General features: G+C 44.5%; 1 protein-coding gene across 1 annotated transcript in view; it reads left to right on the top strand.

Moving 5' to 3' along the window:
- Window positions 1-8,456: 8,456 nt before the first annotated feature.
- LOC119973053 (deoxyribonuclease gamma-like) overlaps window positions 8,457-26,742 on the top strand; it is a 35,827-nt gene continuing 17,541 nt past the window's right edge. The window contains exons 1-5 of the mRNA XM_038810499.1: window positions 8,457-8,715; window positions 15,802-15,890; window positions 16,372-16,458; window positions 21,016-21,119; window positions 23,541-23,653. Coding sequence (XP_038666427.1) covers window positions 8,572-8,715; window positions 15,802-15,890; window positions 16,372-16,458; window positions 21,016-21,119; window positions 23,541-23,653 — 537 coding nt within the window. The 5' untranslated portion in view covers window positions 8,457-8,571. The remainder of the gene's footprint in view (window positions 8,716-15,801; window positions 15,891-16,371; window positions 16,459-21,015; window positions 21,120-23,540; window positions 23,654-26,742) is intronic.

Raw genomic sequence — 26,742 nt, 5'->3', positions numbered from 1 at the left:
GCTTCAAATTATATTTTGACATAAAATATTTTAGCGACACGTATATTTTTATGTTGCCTTAATCCAAAATTTATGATAACATTTTAAAAGCCATCTCAGTCAAGCATGTGGATCAATCTGCTGCTCAGTAAAAATGACACAAATGGCACCATTTGCTGTTTTTATATAAAAGCACCACATAACTGAATGGTAAAATGTACAAGATTTTTAACTCTGAAACCTCCTACACAGGCTGCTGTTCGTGAATCCACCCTAATACCAGTCCGCCTTGATCTCCCAGAGAAATCTTGTTTTTTGTTTTAACAATCACAAGTCACACAAATTAATAATCATATACAACCCATCTTGGAGCTTTCACGTGCATCTTGTTGATCGGATTATCCAATGGATAATTTTAACTATCATTTTTCCTTAGTCTTCAATGGTCCAAAATTCATTGTTAACGCAAAGGAACCCAACCCTAAATTTAGTTTCACTCAATCTAACAGGTATCAGTGTGTCTATCTGAAGATAGAAATTGGTCTTCTTCAGGTGGGTACATGTTGAGGTGAGCACCTTGGCTTACATATCAACTTCAACTCCACGCCAAGCACAATGTATTAATTCTGCCAGATGGGCGAAAATAATAGTTAGGGGAAATTAATTTTGCCCAATTGTCTACCATTGCTAAATATTAATGGTGGACGGTTGGCTCTTGAGTTCTTCAACTTTCTTAGAGGTTAGGGCAGCTGCTTTTGCAGCTTTTTCAGTCCAATTAAATCCTTTTATTTCTGTCACGTTTCTCTGTGCTCAATAACTTGCTTCTCAAAGCTGCATCACATTAACTGTACTTTCTCCTTCAAAAGAACAGTCTCTCTCACAAGCTGCATTATCTATTCCTCCTACTCAGCTGCTTTTTGTTCAGCCACCCTGACCACAGAGTGTAGGTTTCACCGACTTGTTTCGGACAAGAAATGTACTTCCTCCTTTCAGTCTCCTCTCAAGTATATCTTTTCTCACAGATACACATCCAACTCCATGACAATTGCTTGGCATGTATTCAGGTCTTGAATGGATATGAAGCAAACAATCATGAATACAACAATTCCTGCTGGTCTTTAATCAGAGAATGTTCATGTTTTCTCATTTTGTTTGTATGAGCAGTTTTGCTTTTGTGGCTATTTCTGCACAGACTGTCTTTAAGTTCACAATGTCCCAGAAATATAAATGTACAATGTCCCAAGGATCATTGTTACTCCCATTTAGCCCTTCCCTGAAGTCACTCTGTCAGATTGGCAAACTGATTCATTTTATATACCTTAAGCATTGATTTTGTTTGGGCTGGATTTTTGAGGGGACTGTGATCCCCACTCAGGGTCCTCGGGTGGCATTTTGCTGACTGTAGCCATTTAAGAGGCCTCCATCGGGGCTGCTGTCCAAATGAGGCAGCCCCACTCCCAAGAGCTGCCAGCCCAAACAGAGATGATCTTTGCTGAGGCTGCATCACTAGGGAGAGGGCACTTCAGTGGTAAGTTGGCCCCGAAGAATTGCAAGTTTGATAAGGTGAAGCCAGTTCCAAGCAGGCAGGCCCCAGAAATCGGGGGGGCAAATGGCGAGGGGTAGCTGGTTGTAAACAGGCCCTGCCATCAGCCCCACCATCGGATATCGAGTACCTATCAGGGAAGCTCCCCTCTGAGAACCAGCTGGGAAGTGACCAGAACTTATCTGGTGGTCTCCCTGTGTGGCTGCCCTTCCTAAGTGGGCAAAATACCTGAGGGTGAGCGGAATGGCTCTTAATTGGCCACTTAAATGGCTCAATTGGCCACACAGCAGGCGGTCGGACCTGGACGGCTGCAGTTGCTCGTAATATGCCATGGCAACAGGAAGATATAAGGCTTCCTTCCTGATCCTTCCGCTGTCATATTACCAACCCACCCACCAGCCTGACACCAATGAGGCAGGAAAATTCACCCCATTGTATTAGATTACACATAAGAACATTATTTTTTAACATATTTTTATTCTCCTCCTTTTTCACATTTTTGTCCAAATTTAAACCCACCAACGAACAAGCAACAATAACAAATGCAATGTCAAACCCCTGGTCAACAATCCCCTCCTCCCACAAACCCCCAAACATCACCCAACATTTTAAATCCAAACATCAAAGAAAAGGAATCAGGAATCCACCATCCACCCATACATAGTCATCAACATACACATTCCAAACTCCCCCGAACTCCAACCCCCCCCCCCCCTAATGTTCAATGTCATCCAATTCTTGAAAGTGCATAATGAACAAAACCTGTGAATGGCAGAACCCTTCCATCCTTCCCCTCAACTCAAACTTCACCTTCTCGAGTGTTAAAAACTCCAACAGATCCCCCTCGCCACGTCAGGGCACAGGCTGGAGAGACTGACCTCCTCCCCAACAGGGTCCGCCTTTGGGCGATCAGCGAGGCAAAGCCTAAAACATCTGCCTCTGACACATAGAACATTATTATAACAAGTACTAGAATACATTGTGTCCATTTTAGACTCATACTAATTATTCTAATGTACAGTTGTTGAATATTATAAATCATTTTCCACCATGCATGGTTCAGAGAGGGAAAATCAGAATAGATCCTACAGAAAGATAAAATGGACCAAATGAACAAGAAATTGTGGACTTAACTAGCACTCCCTTCATTCTCATCCACCATGAGTGTAACAGCCCGCAAAGGGCCTAGGGTTGGGAATGATTATCTCCCCCATGGTCCTTGCAGAGTACAAGCTCCCCGCTAGGGGCGGGGGATCTCTATTAACCTTTGTACAAAAGGTCAGCCAGTAAGGCACCAACCTGTATAAGAACCCTATAGGGATCTACTGGGCAGTGTATAGATCATGTTGTAAATAAAACTACGTATCTTTATTTTAGTTGGTGTGGACTCCCTGATGGATCTCTGTGTCTATTCGGAACCCTGGATATCCATTATCCCTTCTTAGTTCCCATATAACAGAGATCAAGTCTGTGCTTATTGAAAAAGCTCAGTTGAACTTTATTTGTCAGCTTGTAGTGCCCACTGGTAACTTTATTTTCAATACATTAAGAGAATTCCGACTAGCCCTTTAGCAGGCTAGTCAGATTGATTGTCTTTAGCAAATACAGTGGTTGAGTTTAAAATACAAATCGTGCTAATTCTTCAAATCATAATACACAGTATAAAAAGACTGAATGATTTAAACAAAAGAAAGATGGCGATTTAGCAAATGCAAGCCAAGAAAATAGGTTTCAAAAAGAGAAAGATTGATTCCGGAATGGATTTTTCCATCCCGACAAATGATTCTTAAAAAGATTATAATCTTAAGGTTTCACCTTCTTTATGGCTATGATTGGTTTTAACTAATTTATAATTCACTCAATTCGGCCAAAGTGTCTGTCCATCAATTTAAAAGAGATATGTATTTAAATAGATCGGTGTGAACTTCTCATACCATCGCTTGCCAATTTCCCAACTTATCGACACCTGCATCTCAACATAGAATGGCTGTTACTATAGAAACGGAACTGACCATACTGGGCAGCCTCCCAGTTTTTACCAAACAATAGGGTCTTTTAGCTAGTTGAGTCACTGACCTTGCAAGCCTCAAGCGACTTGGCAAATGTGAAAATACAGAGTCTTATCTGATTAATTCCCAGCTATAGCTGCACTGAATTAATGCTTAATATGATTTCAGTTAATTATTCTTAATGAGTTCTCAATTAAACCGTTTACCTATATCATCTATAGCTAACTAGAAACGCCAATTTCTAACACTCCCCATGTCTTTATTAAAATGAGAATAATCCTTGCTAAGTATTATTTCTTCCAAGTTTGCAGTTGTCCCAATTTCATTGTTAACTCTAAAGAACCCAACTTTGAATTTTCCAAGTCCAAATTTTGTGTTTCTCTTTGCTTCAATCTCAATCCCTTGGATCCGACCAGACTGCTCATCAGTTAGTTGGTGTCTTTACGGAATATATGTTCAGTGTCTTGATTTAGAATGTTTTCTCACTCTCAGAATAGTCATATCATGCTGTGCTGTTATCAGATAACTGAGCATGCGTGAGGTTCATTCTTCGGTGCATCTTGAGCAAATATTTGCACACGCTCGTTGCCTCACACACAACAAACCACATTTGCTCACATTTGTATCCCAATATTATGCCACACATGACTTTGGGCACTAGCCTTCATTGGGTTTTCAGGTGATCTAATCGAAGATTGGAGTGGGGGTGTGATGGTTGGTATGTGGAGATCTTTGCTTATTTCATCTACATGGCGGGCAGCACGGTGGCCTAGTAGTTAGCACAACCGCCTCACGGTGCTGAGGTCCCAGGTTCGATCCTGGCTCTGGGTCACTGTCCGTGTGGAGTTTGCACATTCTCCCCGTGTCTGCATGGGTTTCGCCCCCACAACCCAAAAATGTGCAGAGTAGGTGGATTGGCCACGCTAAATTGCCCCTTAATTGGAAAAAATAATTGGGTAATCTAAATTTATTTAAAAAAAAATCTTTTATTGAAAGCGTAATTATCCCCATAAACTTCAGGGGCTGGATTCTCTGGTTCCCCAGCCACATGTTTTTCGGTGATCCGCAATTCACTGGCAGCAGGATTTTCTCTTCGCACCATTTGTCAATTGGATTTCCCATTGCAGCCACCCCAATCTGCCAGGAAACCCACGGGGGGAGAATGGGGTTCACCATGAGAACAGAAAATCCCAACGGCCGGAGAATTCCGGCCCAGGTTAATTTCCTCTTCATCTGTAAGGACAGTTCATATCAAATTCTCTTAACAATTCCAATTTCAGAAACAAATGATGCCTAGGCTTGATGATTTTACGTTGGAGACAGAGGTGAATACCTCTGGAGGTATTATTACCTTTGGAGGTAACACTCCCATACCTCCCCTTCTCGAACACTCTGGACAGAAACTTACTAGTCCCACTGGGGTGGCTCTGACCACAGGGAAGCTAAGATAGTGGCTGCAGGCAGCAAATTTGAGTGTGTAAATGTCAATTTGTGAGCAAATTAGACTTGTTGCTGGGACTTCCCTCATGGCGGATAGCTTCCCATCGGCACAAAGGTCTTGCAACTGCCTGGAGGTAGCTTCCAGTGGCTGACCAGGCAGTCCACGAGGCCTCCCACATTAACCCCTCCTCCTCAAAGCTGGAGGGATCAGTGGCTTACAGCTGATGCTCAGGCCATTCCCAGGAAGGAGTAGCAGAGCCAATACTGTCTGGTATCATTGAGAACATTGTGGCTGAATGAATGTTCCTGCCATATGCCCCTTCTCAACTCCCAATTCATCCTCATCCTGCTATTGGACATCATTTTCAAGCTGCAGATGGTATCCTCATGGACTTCTTGCTTCCCACCCCAAATCCTTCATCCCAACCTCACCCTTCTGATTTCCTACTTTCAGACATCAAAGAATTGTCACCTCTCCAGACACAGCAGCCCAAGGAGGAAGAGAGAGAGCATCAATGCAGAACTAATGAAGGGGCCCTGTCACTTCATCTAACATCAACACCCATCGCAACCAACTCAGACATTGGCACTACATATACTTTGGAAACTAGTATAGGGTTGGAACCAACACATGGTGAGCCATGTCGGCATAAATGGGCTGCAGCCAGGCCAAGGTTAATGGATGGTTTGTTTGCTAGCTTGCCAGAAGGTAGAAACTCAGAAGAGGACCTCAAAGGAGCAGCACTGATGGGAATGCACAACCACATGCTTGGCACAATAGCTGGCCTAGCTCACAGCCACCCTGCTATTGTTGAGGAGCATGGAAGAGGGAGGTTTGATAAGGTGCAGAATTTTCCCTCTCCGCAGCCTCTTCTCTAGCTCCATGCTGTGCTGCCGACCCAGAGGCACCGGCACCCCTGCCACCGCACCTATGCCAGTGTGACTAGGCTGCCAACTCCCCTGCCATCCCAGTGAGGGTAAGGTAACGCTCTTTGGCAAATCCAGGAATTCTCCAATATTCCTCAAACATCACTCCAGAGAACATCCAGGCACTTTGCAATTACTGAAAAATGTGAGTGCCTGGCCCTTAAAAGAACATGAGTGCAGGGCCCATTTTCCAGCTTCATGCTTGTTGTGAACGATTGATGAATTCATTTACTGAAGCTGTGTAGCGAAAATGTGGTATCCTCGTGTTACATCTGCAATTTGGCCAGTGCGGATTCAGGATACCATGGAACCACAGGCTTCAGGCACATCCTGGCGATGTCCCCGCTGGCACCATTTTACTATTAGGACGCCATGCGAACCTTGCAGGAAATGGACAGCGGTACATCATGGCCCCAGCAAAGTGGCACTAGGGCAATACTGTGTCCTGACATTTTCTGTCTGCTTCTTACTTGTCAAACTTTAAGAGTTGGGGAGAAGTCAATCATAAAAGCAGGTCTCAGATTTGAACAGATCAAATTAAGAAAATGGTGCTTTATAAAAGTTTGCATTGATTTAAAATGAATTAATTTAAACGGCATGAAGAAATAGCAGTGCCGCTTTATCTGTAATCTAATTAAAGCAACATGCTTTGAAAAACTCAGACTAATCTACCATCAGGCACCATAGCAACTGTAACTTGAAGGTCAATCTTAGTGTTTTTAAATCAAACTCCCTCTGATTTTCACAGTTGCTTAAGTAAGCTTTAGTCAAAAAATACAATAACAGTCTTTAACTTTAGATGTAAGTCACAAAACTTCTCCCACTTCTGGGTGCCCAATTTTAAATAGAAATTATTATACTCAATAACAATATGCATATTTTTATATATCTTAGAAAATGATGATCCATGTAAATGTTGTGCTGTTAGTATTCTATTGCTTTGTATATTTGTCTACACGATAGATTACAAGTGAAATGTAGTTTAATTCAGTTCAACAATAAAAACATCTCAAAAGAAATACACTTGTATACATAAATAGAGAAAAAAATCAACAAAATGAAAAAGCTTGTGGAAAAGACAGTCTAAAATGCATAAAATACTTCCAAGATCAAAGACTACAGATGTTAAACATTCATAGGTTAACAAACCTCCACACAATCACACCCATTTTCAGACAAAGTTGCTGAGGGAATGTTAAAGAATCCCATCTCAGTGCATGCTACATTCATTTTTAATAACAATTTGGGTCACATCACTATTTGGGGAGCTTGGTGCATGTTAGGAGGTCCTGCTTGGGAATCCTAATCATTGCACTCCCTGTCTCAGTTGTCGTCATACTAAAAGCCTCAACTAGTATGCTATACTTTACCTTTTCTTTATTCGATATTCACCATCACTATCGTCGCCGCCATTCATCAGACAGATAATCTTCACGTCTTTACCTCTTCCTTCAAACGAACAATAATTTTGTTAGGTTTGGCATGGGAGATACCATTTGCTATAATTTATCTGATTGTTTGATGCTCTTCTCGTAAAGCAGACTACAGACAACCTGTCATTCCATTGAATTTGCCAAAAGGTGAGTACACAGCTCAGTATAACTACTCAATTTAACAAGACAAGCACACAATAGTATGCAAAGGTAGGGAGGGTACAGGTTCACTTCCAAGGACTTTGGTGCAAAAAATGACGCAATAAACTCAGTAACACACAAGCATAACACAAAAACTCTGATTTTCATATTCATCTGGCAGAGCATAATGTTACTTCAATGCTCAAACAGAAGTCATTTTTACCGTGATGTGCTACATCAAAAACAGCACCAGTTCTAATACTGAATGAAGATGCATTCCTTCAATCAGAATGTGTGGGCACATGTTTTGCATCATCAGAGGCGAGTCACACCATGGTTTATTAGCATTAAATTATTTCCCACAGAATATTCCTAGAATTATAGCTTACAGCTAGGCAATCATTTCACAACAAGATATAGCTTGTTCCTTCGCAGTTTGACAAGATATTGTGAATCTACCGTCTCAGGGCAGCACGGTGATGCAGTGGGTTAGCCCTGTTGCCTCACGGCGCCGAGGTCCCAGGTTCTATCCCGGTTCTGGGTCACTGTCTGGGTGGAGTTTGCACAATCTCCCTGTGTCTTCGTGGGTTTCACCCCACAACCCAAAGATGTGCTGGCTAGGTGGATTGGCCATGCTAAATTGCCCATTAATTGGAAACAAATATAATTGGGTACTCTAAATTTAAAAAAAGTGAATCTATACATGCTTGTGTGTTACTGAATTTATTCTGTCATTTTTGCAGCAAAGTCCTTGGAAGTGAATCTGTACCCTCCCTACCTTTGCATACTAATGTGTGTTTGTCTTGATAAATTGAGAGAGCATCAAACAATCAGATAAATGATAGCACAGAAACATCAGAGATGTTTTAGATGATTTAGTTGCGATCTGAGGTGTCAGGAACTATGCAAAGCGCTTCTCCAATCCAAACTTACAACTACTTGCTGTTGGTCATCTCCACCCATTGGCTAACAAAGCAAAGGGGGAAGGAACAGGGTAGTACTATCAGTGTAATTAAAGACAAACTGTGCTAAGGGAGCTCTCATCATACCAACGCACTGCATTCTGACACTAGTTGGTGTCTCTCTCTAATAGCTGAAGATGGTAAATATGCTGTTTCTCCATGGTGTTCTCCTTCTTGCCAGTTTTCATGAGATTCAGTCTCTTAAAATTTGTTCCTTTAATGTGAGGACGTTTGGAAAATCAAAAGTAGCCAAGGAAGGAATCCTGGATGTGCTTGTGAGGGTGAGTTTGAGACATTTCACTTTAGAGAATTTTTTACTTTGTATTTTTAACATTGAATTTCAGTATGATTTAAAATTGATTCAATTTGTAACAGACTTTACTGATCTTGACTGGGTCAAATTAAGCCGGTCCTGTATCCTTCTGATACATATAAAATTCCTCTATTAAGTATAATTTACCAAACTGAAAGAACATTTTAAGAATGATCAGATTCCAATGCACAGGCTGAATTGTGAATCACGTATGGTCTCCTCCAATTATTTCTGTGTAAGAAGCTTCTAAGTTATATAGGATGAAAAACATGAGTTATTTCCATAAATTGGTTTGACAAGAGTAATGATTAAAATATCAAAGAAGAATTAATGTGGTGCAAAAAAGTCCCTAAGTTCTGAACTAAAAAATGCTTCCATACCAAATGTTTAGTGACTGTTAAAGTCTCAATAACGTTAACAAATAAAAACAATCTCTGATTTCGCATTGACTTTTAACTCATGCTGTCCAGGGTCATTGATATAAAAACAAAATACTGTGGGTGCTGGGAATCTGAAATAAGAACGGAAAATTATGGATAAACTCAGCAGGTCTGGCAGCATCTGTAAAGAGAGAAACAGAGTTAACACTTTGAGTCCTGTATGACTCGTCTTAGACTCCAAACGTTAACTCTGTTTCTCTCCCTACAGATGCTGCCAGACTTGCTGAGTTTGTCCAGCTTTTTCGGATAATTGTTATCTTGTTCTGGTGCAGTATCTTTGGTTCAAACACTTGCCCAGTAACCTGATACAGTGGCCATCCTTCATGCAACCTAGATAGTGAATTTCAGAAAGCTGTTCCATTGTTGAGAGCATTTCAGACAAAATCAATCCTGTACTCACTCTTGTATGCATATCTTCCAGTTACTGGCTAGCAACCAGAAGTCCCAAATGACATTTCTTTTTGCCAGCTTTAGAACTCAGAGTAATTGTAACATCAGTGTTCTGCAGTTAACAATAAATGGGAAGGGTTAAAGTTTCCGTTCAGAGTACAACAACTTTCAATCCAAAACTGTGAGGTCTAGTTATGTTAGCAGAAAAGTCGATTACATTTATGGTGACACAGATCACCATTTCATTTTTATACTTGAAGAAAATGCCTTATAAAATTCGGCGTGTTGGGAACAGTTGTACATTTTGTTTGTACACTTTATATGTTCTGCAGTTAGCGAAATGCGTTTCAAGGGATATCCTGTGAATGGAATTTCAGGGGACAGCTTCAAAAGGAAGTTTAGGAAATCCAAACTGAATGATCAAAGCAGCAGCATTTAAAAATAATCTCCAAAGTAATAGCAGTTTAAGTGACAGATTTTATTAGTAGATTCAGGTTTCACAGCTGCTTGAGCTCACATCTGATCATGCTGCTCTCGGACTGGAAGTTGTAGAGCTGCAATTCACAAGATTGCACGTCCAGGATTGATAGACAGACTGAGCAGAAAGAAATGGACCATCATTTGCTGCGGGACTGACTCTAATTGTCTTGAGACCTGCCCTTGTACGTTTCGGATTTGAAAATGTTACTGTGTGGCTAATTACTGAGAATGCAGTGAGGGAAACCAAGCCGCTGGGGTGTGAATGGACAGGCCATGAAAATGCCTGGCTCTTTACCAGACCAGGGTGAAGAATTGTTGAATTAACGATGCAGGATCTGAAGGAATTGCACATTTGAATGGGTGAATTCAATGTCAAATCAGAGAAATAAAGAGTGAAAAGGGGAGATTGCCTTGAGAGGGAGAAAAATACAGAACAGGAATGTCAATTTTAGGTAAATTAATCTTTTCTTCAATGGTTTCTAACCAGTTGGTTTTGTTACGATCTATTTAGCAAAGAGGTTAATATTTGTTTTCATTCAACATTTTATGGAAAGCTTCAATCAATCCAATGGCCACGCTGAGCCTGAAAAGCAGCTCGCCGTGGCACAGCATGTCCAGTAAAAGCCCCAGGATCTACCTGGCTCCCAACGCCTCACGAGATCCAATGCAATCTCGCGAGACTTTGCAATGTAAATCACTTTTGGCAAATCTGCATATTAAAGCGAGACAGTTAGTCTCACTCTAATGCGCTGATTCCTGAGTTACCCGAAAATGGGGACCAGATGGAACGGCACTCGTGGGAGTCTCCCAGGTGATCAGAAGCAAGGTCATATATATTGTGGATATAAATAAAGGAAAAAAACATGCATTTATAAAGAGTCATTCCAGTTCTTTCTTGCTTGAAATAGTTTTGCAATCTGAATAGGATCTGGTTGGTGAAAGAGGAAATTGGTAAACAATGCTCAGCATGCAATGGCACAGCCAACAAAGACAATAAATCACTTCCCCAAACTTCATTCTGCTTTTCAGGAGTCTCTGTTTTCTGGAGTTTTCTGGAGTCTATTTACTTCCTTGTGCTGCCACTGCGGCTGTTTTTCCTGTTCGCTGTTAAGCTTCTGTGCAGAGTGTGTTAAAACGGAGGATTGTCTATGCAGGGGGTCGGGGTTGAGGGTGTTGGCAACAGCGCCGCTACCGATGGCCCCAGAGGAATACTCAGGGAGTCCGGTGGCAGTGGCAACGCTCAAGATCTGGAGGTAGTTGCGGCAGCACTTTAGGTTGTGGGCGGGGTCAAGGGAAATGCCGATTCGAGGGAATCATAGATTTGAACCAGGGAGGTGGGATGGGAATTTCTGGAGATGGGAGGAGAGAGGAGTTAGGGTATTAAAGGATTTGTTTCTGGGAGGCCGGTTTGAGAAGTTGGTAGAGCTGAGGGGAGGGGGGGGGGGGGGGGGGGATGTGGGTTAGAGCAGGGGGAGAGGTTTAGGTATAAGCAGGCCCGAAAATTTGCCAGGAAGGAGGTTCAGAGCTTTCCGATTGCACCGGCCCCCACACTGTTGGAAGAGATATTGATGGCGGGGGATTGGAGAAAGGGGTGGTGTCGGCCATTTATGGGGTTATTCTGGGAGAAGATAAGGTATCACTGGATGGGATTAAGGCAAAGTGGGAGGGAGAGTTGGGGGAGGGCATGGAGGAGGGGTTGTGGTGTAAGGGGCTACGGAGGGTGAATACATCAACTTCATGCGCGAGGTTGGGGCTGATATGGTTGAAGGTGATGTATAGGGCACACCTCACAAGGGCGAGGTTGAGCTGACTTTTTGAGGGGGTGGAGGATGTTTGCGAACGCTGTGGGGTGGCCCCCGCAAATCACGTTCATATGTTTTGGTTCTGCCCAAAACTGGAGGGGTATTGGAGGGAGGCCTTTAGGGTAATCTCAAAGGTGGTGAACATGAGACTCGAATCAGGTCCCCTAGAAACCATGGGCGGAATTCTCCGACCCCCCTGCTGGGACGCACTTCTCTGCAGTGCAGAGAATCGCTGCCATCAGCGCTGGTGTGGTCGGTGCGGCGCCGGTTGGGGTATGCGTCGACTCTTCGGCCCGGGCCGGCATGAGCCGGCACGCTGATTCTCCAGCCCGGATGGGCCGAGTGGCCGTCAACAAAAAGCCAAGTCCCGCCAGTGTCGATCTAACATCCTCTAAGCCGGCGGGACCTCGGCGTTGAACGGTGCGGGGGGGGTCCAACCCCATAGGCGGGGGCTCTCCATAGAGGCCTGGCCTGCGATTGGGGCCCACCGATTGGCGGGCCGGCCTCTCTTCCCCCGGCCTCCTTTTCCCCGCGCCGGCTCCTGTACCCTGCGCCATTTGGCGTCAGGGCCGGCGCGGGGAAAAAGGCCACTACGCATGCGTCAGTTGGCGCCGGCCCAACTGCGCATGCGCGGACCCCGCGGTGCCGGGTTTAGGCCAGGATCGGCAGCTGGAGCAGCATAGGCCGCTCCAGCGGTGTCCTAGCCCCCTGTGGGCCGCAGAATGGGGTCCGAGAACGGGCGCCGATGCCGGAGTAAAACACACCCATTGGGCGTATCCCGCCCCATATTCGGGGTGTCAGATTGGCTGGGGTTGGAAGCGGGTGCGGAGGCAGATGTCTTGGCCTTCGCCTTCCTGATTGCCCGAAGGCGGATTCTTTTGGGGTAGAGGTCGGCTTCTCCGCTCTGTGCCTCGGCGTAGTGGAGAGATCTGCTGGAGTTATTAACGCTCGATAAAGTAAAGTTCGAGTTGAGGGGTAGGATGGAACGATTCTACAACTCATGGGCCTTGTTCGTTAAGCATTTCCATGAATTGGATAACATTGAACATTAGAGGGGTTGGGGGAGGGGTGTGTTTGGAATGTATAAATGAATGATGATTCTTTTTCATTGGTGTTTTGTATTGGAAATGTTGGGAGCTGTTTGAGGGTGGGTGGGATTGAGGGGGTTATTGACTATTTGTTGTTATTGTTAATTATTTGTTGTTGTAAATATGATAACTGTGAAAAAGGAGTAGAATAAAAATATATTTTTTGAAAAGGTTCTGTGCAGAGCCTATGCCTGGTAAGTGCTCATGATGTACTGGCCACAGTGCCAAGTTGCCACAAGCAGAATGCCCATCAGGGTGCCAGTAATCATTGGTGACCTTCTCTGCACTTATTACCATTCCGCATTCTAACCATATCTGATACGTTCCCCAAGGGAGAGCCACAAATTCCGGTCAATAAATCGTTAAGAGAGCAATGTAGCATCAACTAACTGCAATTATTCAGGGCCGTGGTGAGGCCACACCTGGAATATTGTGTGCAGTTCTTGTCTCCTTATCTGAGGAAGAATGTTATTGCCCTAGAGGGAGTGCAGGAAATGTTTACCAGACTGATTCCCGGGATGGCGGGACTGACGTATGAGAAGAGGTTGAATTGGTTTGGATTGTATTCACTGGAGTGCAGAAGATGGGGGAGGGGGAATATCATAGAAACCTATAAAATTCACAGAATCACAGAATTACAGAATCCCTACAGTGCAGAAGGAGGCCATTCGGACCATTGAGTCTCCTTCCCCCCTTTGAGAGAGCGCTCCACCCAAGCCCACTTCCCCGCCCTATCCCAATAACCCCTTAATCTAACCTACACATCCCTGAACACTAAGGGGCAATTTATCATGACCAATCCACCAAACCTGCAAATCTTTGGTCTGGAAACCCATGCAGATATGGGGAGAAGGTGCAAACTCCACAAGACAGCCATCCAAGGCTAGAATTGAACCCAGGTCTCTGTGCCATCGTGTTGCCCATTTTCTAATAGGATTAGACAGAGTTGATCCAGGAAGGATGTTCCCAATGGTGGATGTATCCGGAACCACGAGTTGCAGTCTGAGGATACAGAGTAGATCATTTAGGATAGAGGTGAGGAGAACTTCCTTCATCCACAGAATGGTGAACCTGTGGAATTCGTTGCCACAGGAAGTAATTGAGGCCAAAATATTGCATGTTTTCATGAAGCAATTAGATATAGCAATTAGGGCAAAGGGGATCAAAGGATATAGCGGGAAAGCGGGATTTGGCTATTGAGTTGGATAATCAGCCATGATCATAATGAGGGGAGTCAATGGCTTAGTGTTATTGTCGCTGGAATCGTAATCCAGAGACCCAAAGTCATGCTCAGGGAACTCGGGTTCGAACCCCGCCATGGAAGATGGTGAAATTTGAATTCAATAAAAATGAAAACATTGTCAATTGTTGTAAAAAGCAATCTGGTTCATTAATGGCCTTTAGGGAAGGAAATCTGTCGTCCTTACCTGGTCCGTCCTACATGTGACTCAAGATCCACAGCAATGTGGTTGACTCTTAAATGCGCTCAGAGATGGGCAATAAATGTGGGCCCAGACAGTGCGTGTTGCACATCCCATGAACAAATAAAAAAAAGAATGGCGGAGAAGGCTCAAAGGGCCAAATTTGTTTTAAATTTATTTACAGGATGTGGGCGATACTGGCTAGGCCAGTATTTATTGTCCATCACTAGATGCTCTTCAGAAGGTGGTGGTGAGTTGCCTTCTTGAACTGCTGCAGTCCTTGAGATGTAGGTACATATACTGTGCTGTTAGGGAGGGGGTTTCAAGATGTTGCCCTAGCAACAGTGAAGGAACAGCAATATATTTCCAAATCGGATGGTGAGTGACTTGGAGGGGAACCTCCAGGTGGTGGGGCTCTTAAGTATCTGCTGCTCTTGTCCTTCTAGATGGTAGTTATCATGGGTTTGTAAGATGCTGCCTAAGGAACTTTGGTAAGTTACTGCAGTGTATCTTGTAGATGGTGCACACAGCTGCCACTGTTCGTCAGTGGTGGAGGGTCTGAATGTTTGTGGACGGGGGAGCAATCAAGCAGCCTGCTTTGTCCTGGATGGTGTTGAGCTTCTTGAGTGTTGTTGGAGCTGCACCCATCCAGGCAAGTGGACAGTATTCTATTACATTTCAGACTTGTGCCTTGTAGATGGTGGACAGGCTTTGGGGGGTCAGGAGGTGAGTTACTCGCCATAGGATTCCTAGTCTTTGACCTGCCCTGGTAGCCACAGTATTAATATGGCTAGTCTAGTTCAGTTTCTGATCAATGGTAACCCCCAGGATGTTGATTGTGGGGGATTCAGCGATGGTAATGTCATTGAATGTCAAGGGTCAGTGGTTAGATCCTCTCTTGTAGGAGATGGTCATTGCCTGCCACTTGTGTGGCATGAATGTAACTTTCCACTTGTCAGCCCAAGCCTGGATATTGTCCAGATCTTGTTGCATTTAAACATGGACTACTTCAATATCTGAGGAGTCCAGTCATCAGCAAAGATTCCCACTTCTGACCTTATGGTGGAAGGGAAGTCATTGATGAAGCAGCTGAAAATGGTTGGGCCTAGGACACTACCCTGAGGAATTCCTGCAGTGATGTCCTGGAGCTGAGATGATTGACCACCACAATCAGGTATATGCCAGGTATGACTCCAACCAATGGAGAATTTTCCCCCTGATTCCCATTGACTCCAGTTTAAATAGGGCTCCTTGATGCCATACTTGGTCAAATGCTGCCTTGGTATTAAGGGCAGCCACTCTCATCTCACTCTGGCATTCAGTTCTTTTGTCCACATTTGAATGACCTGCTCCTGCTCCTATTTTCTATGTTTCTAACCCTTTTTGCAGATATTTATACAGAATCCACTCAGCATCCCTCTTGTTTTCTGCAGATAATTTCGCGTTGTGATCTATTGCTGATGATGGAAATCAAGGATTCAAGTAACAAAGCCTTTCCTATATTAATGACAAGTTTGAACAAGTAAGATCACAAAAGTGCTTTTGCTTCTCTAAACAGTACAGGTGCGCACAGTGAATATGAGCTGCCTTTTTACCTTCAATGCTGTTGTCTGCTGTAGCAACTCCAGGAATTATGTTCCGTAATCTAGGAAAACAACACGCCCAAGATAGAATAGTCCTCCATGGGTTGTAGACGGAACAGGCTTGAAGGATTGAGGAGCCGTTCCAGAATTTCTTATGTTCATACAAAGCTTCATTTTAGTCCCTTTAAAATGAGTCATGGTTGGAATGTCAAGATTATGCTTGATATTAATTATTGGAAATAATATATGGAACTGTCCATTCAGAGCAGTCAATAAAAAACAAGTACCATCTAAAAATAGAAGGTACGCACCCTGGACATACTTTAGTATTCAGATTAGAGATTAACTTTCTATTGTAAAATAAAGTCATTTAATAGTACGCTGAACCTGAACAATAACAATTTCAATATTTTACCCCAGTCAAAGCAACAGAAACGAATACAAATTCATCATTAGCAAACGTTTGGGAAGAAAAGCCTACAAAGAACAGTATGCTTTCATTTACAGGTATTTTTTCAGATTATTTCTATTTTTAAAGATAAATGAACAATACCTATGTTCTAAAGGTGCCAACACCTAACAACGCCGTTACATTGAGAATACTCCCAGTATTTAGCCTGACTTTTGAAACATTTCATCCGCCCACTTAAAGCAAGTTTCAGACTTGGATTTATTTTTCATGTTTCCTACCAAGTGTTTGAGCTAGACAACCTCAAGCACAAACATAATCAGCTGCAAATTTCTGTAAATACATATTCTGCCTGCTGGAACATTTGAGAAATGTAAGTTTATTGCAATTATCCTCTTTCACTTTAGAAAATGTTACATTCAATCTCCAGTAAATCTTCTGGGCAGCACGGTAGCATGGTGGTTAGCATAAATGCTTCACAGCTCCAGGGTCCCAGGTTCGATTCCCGGCTGGGTCACTGTCTGTGCGGAGTCTGCACGTCCTCCCCGTGTGTGCGTGGGTTTCCTCCGGGTCAGGGCCGGCCCAAGGCACCGGCAACTCGGGCAGTCGCCCGGGGCGCCATGTGTTAGGGGGCGCCAGAGACTCGGGTCCCGCGCATGCGCAGTTGGGCCTGTGCCAACCAGCGCATGCGCGGTGGCCGCCCTCCCCCAGGGCGACCCCCTCCACCCGCCCCCCCCTTCCGTCCGCCCTCGGGTCTGCCCCCCCCACCGCCTCGGCCCCGCCCCCCCGCCGCCTCGGCCCCCCCCCCCCGCCGCCTCGGCCCCGCCGAGAATGAAGATATTCATTGAAGATCTGCACAGTGTCTGCGAGGTACGGAGTCCCGTTTCAACACTCACCCAAACACCTAATGTGTTCTGTGGGTGGTCAGGAAATCTGCACAAAGAGTGAGAATCAAGTGGCGTGGATGTCCTGGGATCTGGTCAGTCTATCAGGAAGAATCTGGGATCAGGTCAGTTAATTGAGGCTGGGGGTGGTTGGCAGGGTGTCTGGGTTGGAGTGTTGAAGAAGGGGCTCAATAACATGGCAGGAGGTGATCATTAACGATGAGATGGGGTCAGTGTAATGTGGAGAGGATCAGCTTAAAGGGGTAAGAGTAGTGTAAGGGTAGGAGGGGGTGATGTTTGGTGTCTAGGACCAGTAAGTGTAATTGGTGGAGGGGCCAGTCATTGTATTGTGGGAGGGTTAGGATCAGTTGGGATGAACTGTGCATGAGGAGCTGATAGGACTGGTTAAAGTGCAATTTAGTTCCTTTCCTCTATCTAACCCCCGCCTCGGCCCCGCCCCCCCCACCTCGGCCCCGCCCCCCCGCCTCGGCCCTGCCCCTCCCCCCGCCTCAGCCCCGCCCCCCCGCCTCGCCCCCCCCCGCCCGCCTCGGCCCCCCCCCCCGCCCCCCCCCCCCCCCCCCCCGGCCCCGCCCCCGCCCCCCGAAGGGCGCCGAAGTTCAGCTTGTCTGGGGCGCCAGCAACCCTAGGGCCGGCGCTGCTCCGGGTGCTCCGGTTTCCTCCCACAGTCCAAAGATGTGCGGGTTAGGTGGATTGGCCATGCTAAATTGCCCGTAGTGTCCTTAAAAAGTAAGGTTAAGGGGGGAGTTGTTGGGTTACGGGTATAGGGTGGATACGTGGGTTTGAGTAGGGTGATCATGGCTCGGCACAACATCGAGGGCCGAAGGGCCTGTTCTGTGCTGTACTGTTCTATGTTCTATGTATGTTCTTTTCACCTTCCCAATTGTTTTCATTTTTAAAAGAGCTATGGAAATGAAATAGAGGTGTTGTGGCAGAGTAGGGAGCGTCCCTAGCTCTGGGCCAAGAAACTCTAGGTTCAAATCCCACTTCAGGACTTGATGGCTACAGAAGGTGCACTTGTAATGTGGCCAAACAGGTTGAGTTTCAGGTTGTAAATCTCTCCAATGTGCCTGATGGCAAGTGGCAAGAGTAGGAGAGCTCCCTGGTCAGATGCAGAAGGCAATAGCAAACCATTGTGGCACTTTGCCAAGCATAATCATGGGCCAATCCAGTGGAATTCATGACCACCAATGTCCTTTAGGGTGTGGTACCTAAAGGAGTAGGAGGAGGAAGAGAATGAAACTCTCTGTAATGTTTTAATGATTGTGATAACCACAGAAAATAAACTCAGACATTTCCTTGTTTCGGATATTCTCAGAACAAAGTTAAGAATTTTGTAAAGTTTTTAAATGTCTCTAAATTTCATACATAGCCTCCAAAGGGTTAAGGCTGTCCAGCGGAGCAATGCACGCATAGTTTTGTTCCGATTTCCACATTTCAATTTCTTGAGATAGTGTTCAGAGTAAAGCATTTCTAAATGGGGGGGAAAGAAGAAAATGAGAGGCTGCACTCCTGTGCTCTTCCTTCAGGGTAATTAGGGGCTGTTTAGCACACTGGGCTAAATCGCTGGCTTTGAAAGCAGACCAAGGCAGGCCAGCAGCACGGTTCGATTCCCGTAACAGCCTTCCCGAACAGGCGCCAGAATGTGGGGACTAGGGGCTTTTCACAGTAACTTCATTGAAGCCTACTCGTGACAATAAGCGATTTTCATTTCGTTTTCATTTCATTAGGGAGCGGTAGCACCTTGAAGAAGGAGCTGCCTTCTCAGCCAGAGAGATTTGAGTGACACGGGATAAATATCACTAAAAGAGCCAGAGAGAAATATTCATTGGACAGTCAACTGAAGGATTTAAAAAAATACATCTGAGTAGTTCCTCTTTTTCTTCCATTTTTGGAAAAAATTATTATCTTTTGGTGATCTTGATCACTACCACCTTGCAGAATCGCGCAGTATTAAAGCATGCTTAGGTGAAATATAAAATGGCTTAAACGCAGAATAAAGTTGTCTCTATATAGTGCTAATTAGCACCACTTCCTACAGTTACTTGATTCAGTATCTTTAATCCATACATCAGCCACTTTGAGTAACTTCCTGAAGAAAATTGTGAATTCCATTTCAACTAATGCTGAATAATGACTGTGTTGAAATTATCAAATTTATTTTACATCACAGCAGACAAAGAGATTGCATCCTGTACTTTGGTCTAGGTTGAGAGATGAGCAGGCACCAGTCCAAATGCCACTTAATCTCCCAAGACTCTTGATTATTGAGCAATGTTCTGTTCCTTATCAAATGTCATCTCAGCTCGACCCCTCTTTCCTTGGATCAATTGCACCCAAACATGCATGAATGCTATTCGGAAATTGGTACCTAAAAATGTACATATGCCCCAGGGTAGGTAATATGCTACTAATCTACTTTCTCATCCAATGACTATCTCCTTCCTCTGCTCAACAAAGACACCGCTGAGGTTGGAAACATAATGCATGGAAGATTGAGACACCAAATAAAGTATCAGACCACTTTGTGGTGCAGATAACTCTAACGTTACTATTAGCGTGAAGTGCGGTGACAAAGTACTTGAAATCACACATCAAGGGCTGGATTCTCCGCACCCCGACGGCGAAATCAGGTTCGGCGACGGGGCCAAGAATCCGTTTTCCTGCACGAAATTGGGGCCGGCGCCGGTTCTGCTATTCTCTGCCCACTGGAAAGCAGCGTACTGCCCACTGCCTTAGGCCCGCCCCTCTATCTCCAGCCCTGACAGGCCGAATTCCCCACAGCGTGGTTCTAACATGATCCTGTCATTTGGGAACCTCGTGAAGCAGCTGCGGACTCAGTCCGGGCTGCCATAGTCGGGGGAGGGACCCCGGGGGAGGGACCATCGGAGGGCCGGGGGGGAGGGGGGGCTTCATTCAGGACTGGGGGCTATGTGCGTGGGCGGTCCGGGGTGCATGAGCGGCCAATGCAGGGCACTATTTTGGCGGTCCAGGTCTGCGGGCTGAGTCCGCCATGGAGCATGGCGCGGCCGCTGGAGGCTGCTGTCGCCGTGCGCATGCGGGGCCTCGGACCCAGAAGTGTGAGGGGATCCGTATCGGCAACTAGAGCTGCGAGCTCTAAGACAGCTGCCTGCTAGCCCCCTGAAAGACGGTGAATATGTGGCCTATTGATGCCAGTTTTCCTGGCGTAAAAGACCACAGTTTTCACGACGGCATGGGGACATAGTCCCAAAAGCGGAGAATGCAGCCCCAGATATTAACTGGGTCGAGCTACAGTTTTAAGAAAGCACCAAGAATTCAATTTCTTTATGAAGTAACTTTTTGTTTAAGGATAAACATCAGCCTTCTGCTGTTCAGGAGGTAATATTTTTTGCAAAGTAAACCGGTCAATGGAAGGTGTGTTCATAATGTGGCCAATCAGACTGATTACCAGCCTGTAAATCCTTCCGATAGGCCTGACCACATGCGGTAAGAGCTGGAGGATTACCTGGTCAGCCACACTGCAGAAGGCGACAGCAAACCACTACCACTGCAAGCACAATCACAGATCAATTCAATGGAAGCCCAAGGTCACCAATGCGCTCTTATGCAATGGTACCTTAAGGAGGAGGAAACCGGCCAAACAATAAGGCAATCTACTCAGTTTGTTACCCAAATGTTAAGCCTTAAAGGTTTGTCTCAGTTTCTGTTTAAAGTGAAATATTAGACTGTGGGACAACGACCTTACTGTATATGTTTCTATGTCTATTTTAGACCAAAACTATTATCAGTGAAAGAAAGTTATCAATATCCTGATGACCAGACAGATGTTTTTGCAAGAGAACCATTTGTTGTGTGGTTTTCATCTCCTCTTACCAGTAAGTTACTCTTTTTCTTTCACATACAAAATAGTTATGTTCTTGTAGAATTAAAAAGATGAGGAATATCTCTGGGTGGATCAGGCTGATTGCTCGCTGACACCCACAATAACTTTGTTCTTGATTTTAGGGGAATAAATAACATGGTTTCCTGTACTGTGGTATTTCCCTGCAGTGTTTCCTCAGGACCATTTATTAGCTGTCCAGATAGGGAGGACTTCTGATGTCAGATGCAAATGATAGAATCCTGAGAGTGCAGAAGAGGCTATTTGGCCCATCGAGACTGCACCAATCCTCCGAAAGAGCACCCTACCTAGGCCCACTCCCCTGCCCCATCTTTGTACTCAATTTAGCTCACTGGACAACTGGTTCGTGATGCAGAGTAAAGCCAACAGCATGGGTTCATATCCACGGTTATTCATGAAGGCCCTGCCTTTTCAACCTTTCCCCTGTGGTGATCCTTGGGTTAAATCACCACCAGTCATATCTGCCCCTCAAAGGGGAAAGCAGCCTATGGTCATCTGGGACTACGGTAACTTTACCTTACCTATCTCGTAACCCTGCACATTGATCATGGCCAATCCACTTAACCTGTACATCGTTGGACTGAGAGGAAACAAGAGCACCCGGAGGAAATCCACGCAGACACGGGGAGAAATTGCAAACTCCACACAGACAGTCGCCCAAGGCTGGAATTGAACTCAGGTCCCTGGCGCTATGAGGCAGCAGTGTCGCCCCCGTCTGATCTGATCTGAAGATATCTAAATTCACTCAATTCAATTTTGACAATTTGGTAGAACTGAGGTAAAGCCAGATGGGAGGTGGGTGGTGAGGGTGGTGTTTATTTATTACCCAAGCAGAAAGAAATTATATTGTTCATATTGGTTCACGCTTATAATTACATAATTAGTTTAGTGAAACAGTATAAATTAAGCAGGACAGAAAGGGAAGATGCCGGATGGGATTCTCCATCCCGGGATGCCCAGAATGCATTCCCCAATGGGACAGCGAATCGCCATCGGGGCAAAATCGGGCACTGACCCGAACACCATGCTCCCACCACCGCTGGCGACATGAACACCTGAATATCAAGTATCATGAGAATAATCAGTCAGAGTATCAACACATGCTGTATTTGACACTTTGAAAGGTTACTTACTTAAACCTGGATTTCACGCACTTTGGTTTCATTCAAATCCCCAGAGAGACTGGTGACTTTGAAAAAGATGTTTGAATTCCCAACAGCTGACTTAAAGGAATCTCCCAACAGGATTTCAAGTTTTAACACACAAAGCTAAAAGGAACAGGGTGGCATGGTGACGCAGTGGTTGGCACTGCTGCCTCACGGCACCAAGGACCCAGGTTCGATCCAGGCCCTGGGTTACTGTCCATGTGGAGTTTGCATATTCTCCCCATGTCTGCGTGGGTCTCACCCCCACAACCCAAACACATGCAGTGTAGGTGAATTGGCCACGCTAAACTGCTGCCCCTTAATTGGAAAACAGAGTCAAAGTCTCCCAGGGGCTGGTTTAGCACACTGGACTAAATCGCTGGCTTTTAAAGCAAACCAATGCAGGCCAGCAGCATGATTCAATTCCCAAAATTACCAGCCTCCCCAAACAGGTGCCGGAATGTGGCGACGAGGGGCTTTATTCACAGTAACTTAATTGAAGCCTACTTGTGACAATAAGCGATTTTCGTTTTCATTTTCCTCCCTGTTTCGCCAGGTTGTAACATCAGGTGACCATCAAAAGACGCTTCTCTCAGCTTTTGGAGAATTTCCAAACCAACTGCCATTAGTGAGGCCTATCCCTGGTGATTCCTTCCCCGGCCTTGCCAGGACACTAGGCAAGGCTTTTATCTCTCTCACTCTCTCTCATGTCACAAAGAAAGTCTGTCCACAATTAACCTGGCTACTCTTGCCTTTGTTACAGGATACATTTCACCCCTTGCTCCCATCAAGTCTCTATCCCCATGGCAACCAATCCACCCAGGCTTGGTGTTGGGCACAATTTGAAGCAGATCACATGACCCTCTTCAGTCCTCCATTTTATCTTGAATTAAAGTGACAGTCCAAAACATAGTTGTTTTATAAAACCGTCCATTCATAATTATTTTTATTTTCCTTCCGAAGCTCTGCCAGATTTCAAAAGAGAATTGGATAAGCGCCTGAAGAGAAATAAAACTGCGGGACAACGGGAAAAGGGCAGGGGAGTGGGACTCATTGAGCTGATCTTGCAGAGAGAGCTAGCATTCACACAGCAGGCTGAATGGCTTCCTTCTGTGCTTCTTTGATTTGACATTAATGGGTTTGATCATTCCTTTTTATTTCAATAAGACACAATTGCCATAGCTAAAAATGTGTAATTAACAGATACATAAAATCTTTGTAATAATCCAATGCTTTTGACATTCCTCAAGCTGTAAAAGATTTTGTCATTATTCCTCAACACACATCGCCAGACTCATCAGTCAGTGAAATTAACGCATTGTACGATGTTTACACGGAGGTGAAGGCGCGCTGGAGAGCAAAGGTACTTGTAAATTGTTTCTAAAATGGACTAGTGACAATGATGAGTGCACTTTGATCATATTATTCATAACAACACGAGGCCTTTGGTTCCTTGAACCTGCTCCATTATGCAATAAGAACATAGCCAAACCTCTACATCACACATAGTTCTTGACTCTCTAATGTATCCAAAGACTATTGACTTCAGTCTTGAATTTACTCATTGACTGAGGACCCCCAGTCCTCTGGGGCAGAGAATTCCAATGATTAATACATCTCTGAGTGAAGAAATTCCTCCTCATCTCTGTCATAAATGCCTCACCCATTTGCTGACACTGCGACCCCCTAGTTCAAGGCTTTCCAGCCAGTTAAAACAACCTCTAGGATCCATCCTGTGAAGCTGCAATTTACTAAAAAGATGGCAATAGCGGCAAAATCTGACTTCAGAAGGTCATTCCTCAGAACAAGATGACTGATAGTTGACAAAAATCACAGTGAATGGCAACTGCAGATGTAAAATTTGTACCAAACGTTGCCATAACAAATTGGGCGGAGAAGGGTTTACACAGACAGAAATGGGAAGAGGGACAGACCGATGGAGGGACAAACAGACAAAGGGATGGATGGCGGGATAGATAAAATTTATATTTGTATTTATAAAGGGCTTGCCTCAAGCACGCCTGTCTCATAGTTACACTTCAAAATGATTCATTTTACGACACAACGCAAAGTGTGTCATATTTAGGAAGAATCAACAGTCATGATCAGCCAGAGGTCATGGTCGACATTGGTACCAATGACATAGGTAATAAAGGAATGAAGCCCTGAAAGTATATTTCAGAGAGCTAGGAAAGAAATAAAAAAGCAGAACTGCAAAATCTTAGGATTACTTCCAGTGCCACATCCTAGTGAGTACAGAGTCAATGAACATGTGGTTGTTGAGATGGTGCAGGAGGGAAGGCTTTAGATTTCTGAGGCATTGTGACTGGTTCTGTGGAGTTGGAGCCAGTACAAGGAGGATGGGTGTCGAGGAAATTATAAATCAGTACTTTGAGTATTCACCAAGGGTCTTTTAATTAAGCATTCATGGAGGGCTGGATAAGTGACTCAAGTCACTCCAAAATGCTCTGCCTTACAGAGCTAAAAGCACATATTTATATTATGCAGTAAACAGTATCTGGGTAAAAAGCACAGCTTTAGATTAGAGAGAGAGAGACAGAAAAAAAGCAGCCGGAGCCATGTTTTAATATAAACCTTGGGAAATGAGCTTTCCTGAGCAAGATAGAAATTAAAAATCATGGTGGCAGCAAAACAATGTGCAGCTGTACATTGTTTACATTGTATGACTTTCTATTTCATACAGAACTCTTGGCTGAAATAAGGCTAAATATCCATCATGCTTTGCCAAGTGCCTATTCTCATGAAATATAGTTAAACAGCTAGTGAAAATGAATACCCTTAAGCAGCCAACTGATCTGCACACTAAAGTCCCTTCCATAATTCCCTTCTTGTTGATCTTATGATCAACACCGTTAGTTCATTACTGTGTCCTCCGCAGCAAAGCGTGGGTTATAATGTAAGGGGAGTGGACGTATGACAGGCTTTTGATTGTTAAGATGCTGGGACCATGGAGGCAATGCTGACATACGCACCCCCATGCCCTGACAACATCCTGAGCAACATTTAAATAGTAACCATGCGACAATCAGGATTACAACGGTGATTATAATCCAAAACACAATCCTCTGTCCTCACGATCCCAACCACCCAAAGCCAAAGTTACATCCCACATCCTCATGTAATCTTGTTACCACTCTACGAATGTGATCCACCAGGTTATCAATTTCTCTGAGTTATCAGGGATGTACGTGCAGCAGTCACTTCCAATCAGGGCACACGTACCTCCCTTTTCAGCTAGTAAGACGTCAAGGGCCATTCTATTCTGCAGAGCAACCGCTCTTATTGCAACCATCTCAGTTTATATCTGATGAACAGCTTCTGCAGTATCATGTGCTACCTGCTCAAGGCTGTCTCGTAGCTCACGTAGTTCGTATGCATTAGTGGTTATCCCTAATGGTGATATCATTATTCCCAGCATTTGTGCCGATGTCATAATACTTCGTGCCGTCCTGTGATGGGGATGGTCCTGCAATTGCTGAATGTGATGCACATAAGGGACTACATATCCCAAATAGCATGAGCTTTCCAATTTTCTGGTAACCCCGGGTAGGTCTTATTGCCACAGATAAAATGCATGCCGTTGTATGCGGTCAGGTTTCCTTTACTATCAGTCATCATTAGTCTAATCCCCTCCCCAGAAGCCTCCACTAGTTTGATTTTCAACTCCTGACCAGTCAAAGATGATTAGTCCTTTAGCTGTAAGGTGGAGCATAGGGGTTTGCCAATTCAAGGTCTGATGCACTGACTCGTGCCTACTGAGTGTACCCATATGTTTTATGTTTCCTAAAGCATATGCTACCCTTTGGGACTCCAGTATAATTGGGAAGGATGTAACAGGGCGGCTGGCATGTTACATTAAACCTAGGACACCACCATCCTTTAATCCTATTCATATTGTATCCAGCTGATGTCCAATCTAACATATTCTGTGTATTATTTCATCTTAGGACCCATTCTGCTATCTCGTTACTAATAATGATGATAAAATAATAATCGCTTATTGTCACAAGTCAGCTTCAATTAAATTGTTGTGAAAAGCCACAAGTCGCCTGTTTGGGGAGGCCTGTACAGGAATTGAACCTGGCCTTGTTCTGCATTAAAAGCCAGCTGTTTACTCCACTGTGCTAAACCAGCCCCAGACTTTCAAACAAACATTTTGCTCAGCAGTTTTAGTAAGGAAATTCCTCCAGGTTTTCCAAATCTCCTTTCAATATTCTTTTGTCTGGAATACATTCAAGCTTTCACAAAAAATCTCAGAGTTCCAGGCACATTTACTTCAACTATGAGTTCACAAGATATCTGAAACCTTAAAAATACTGAAAATATCTCTCTGGCTTCTCACAAGCCAACCCATTCTTAGTTCAGTCTGTGGCTTCACTGAAAAGTATCCTGTTCCAGTTTCTTCTGTTCTTTTAACTGCAGGCTCCCTTC

This window comes from Scyliorhinus canicula, chromosome 11, assembly GCF_902713615.1.
Source record: "Scyliorhinus canicula chromosome 11, sScyCan1.1, whole genome shotgun sequence".
Lineage (NCBI taxonomy): Eukaryota > Metazoa > Chordata > Chondrichthyes > Carcharhiniformes > Scyliorhinidae > Scyliorhinus > Scyliorhinus canicula.
The sequence above is the reverse complement of the archived record's forward strand: the minus strand, read 5'-3'. Positions and strand labels throughout refer to the sequence as shown.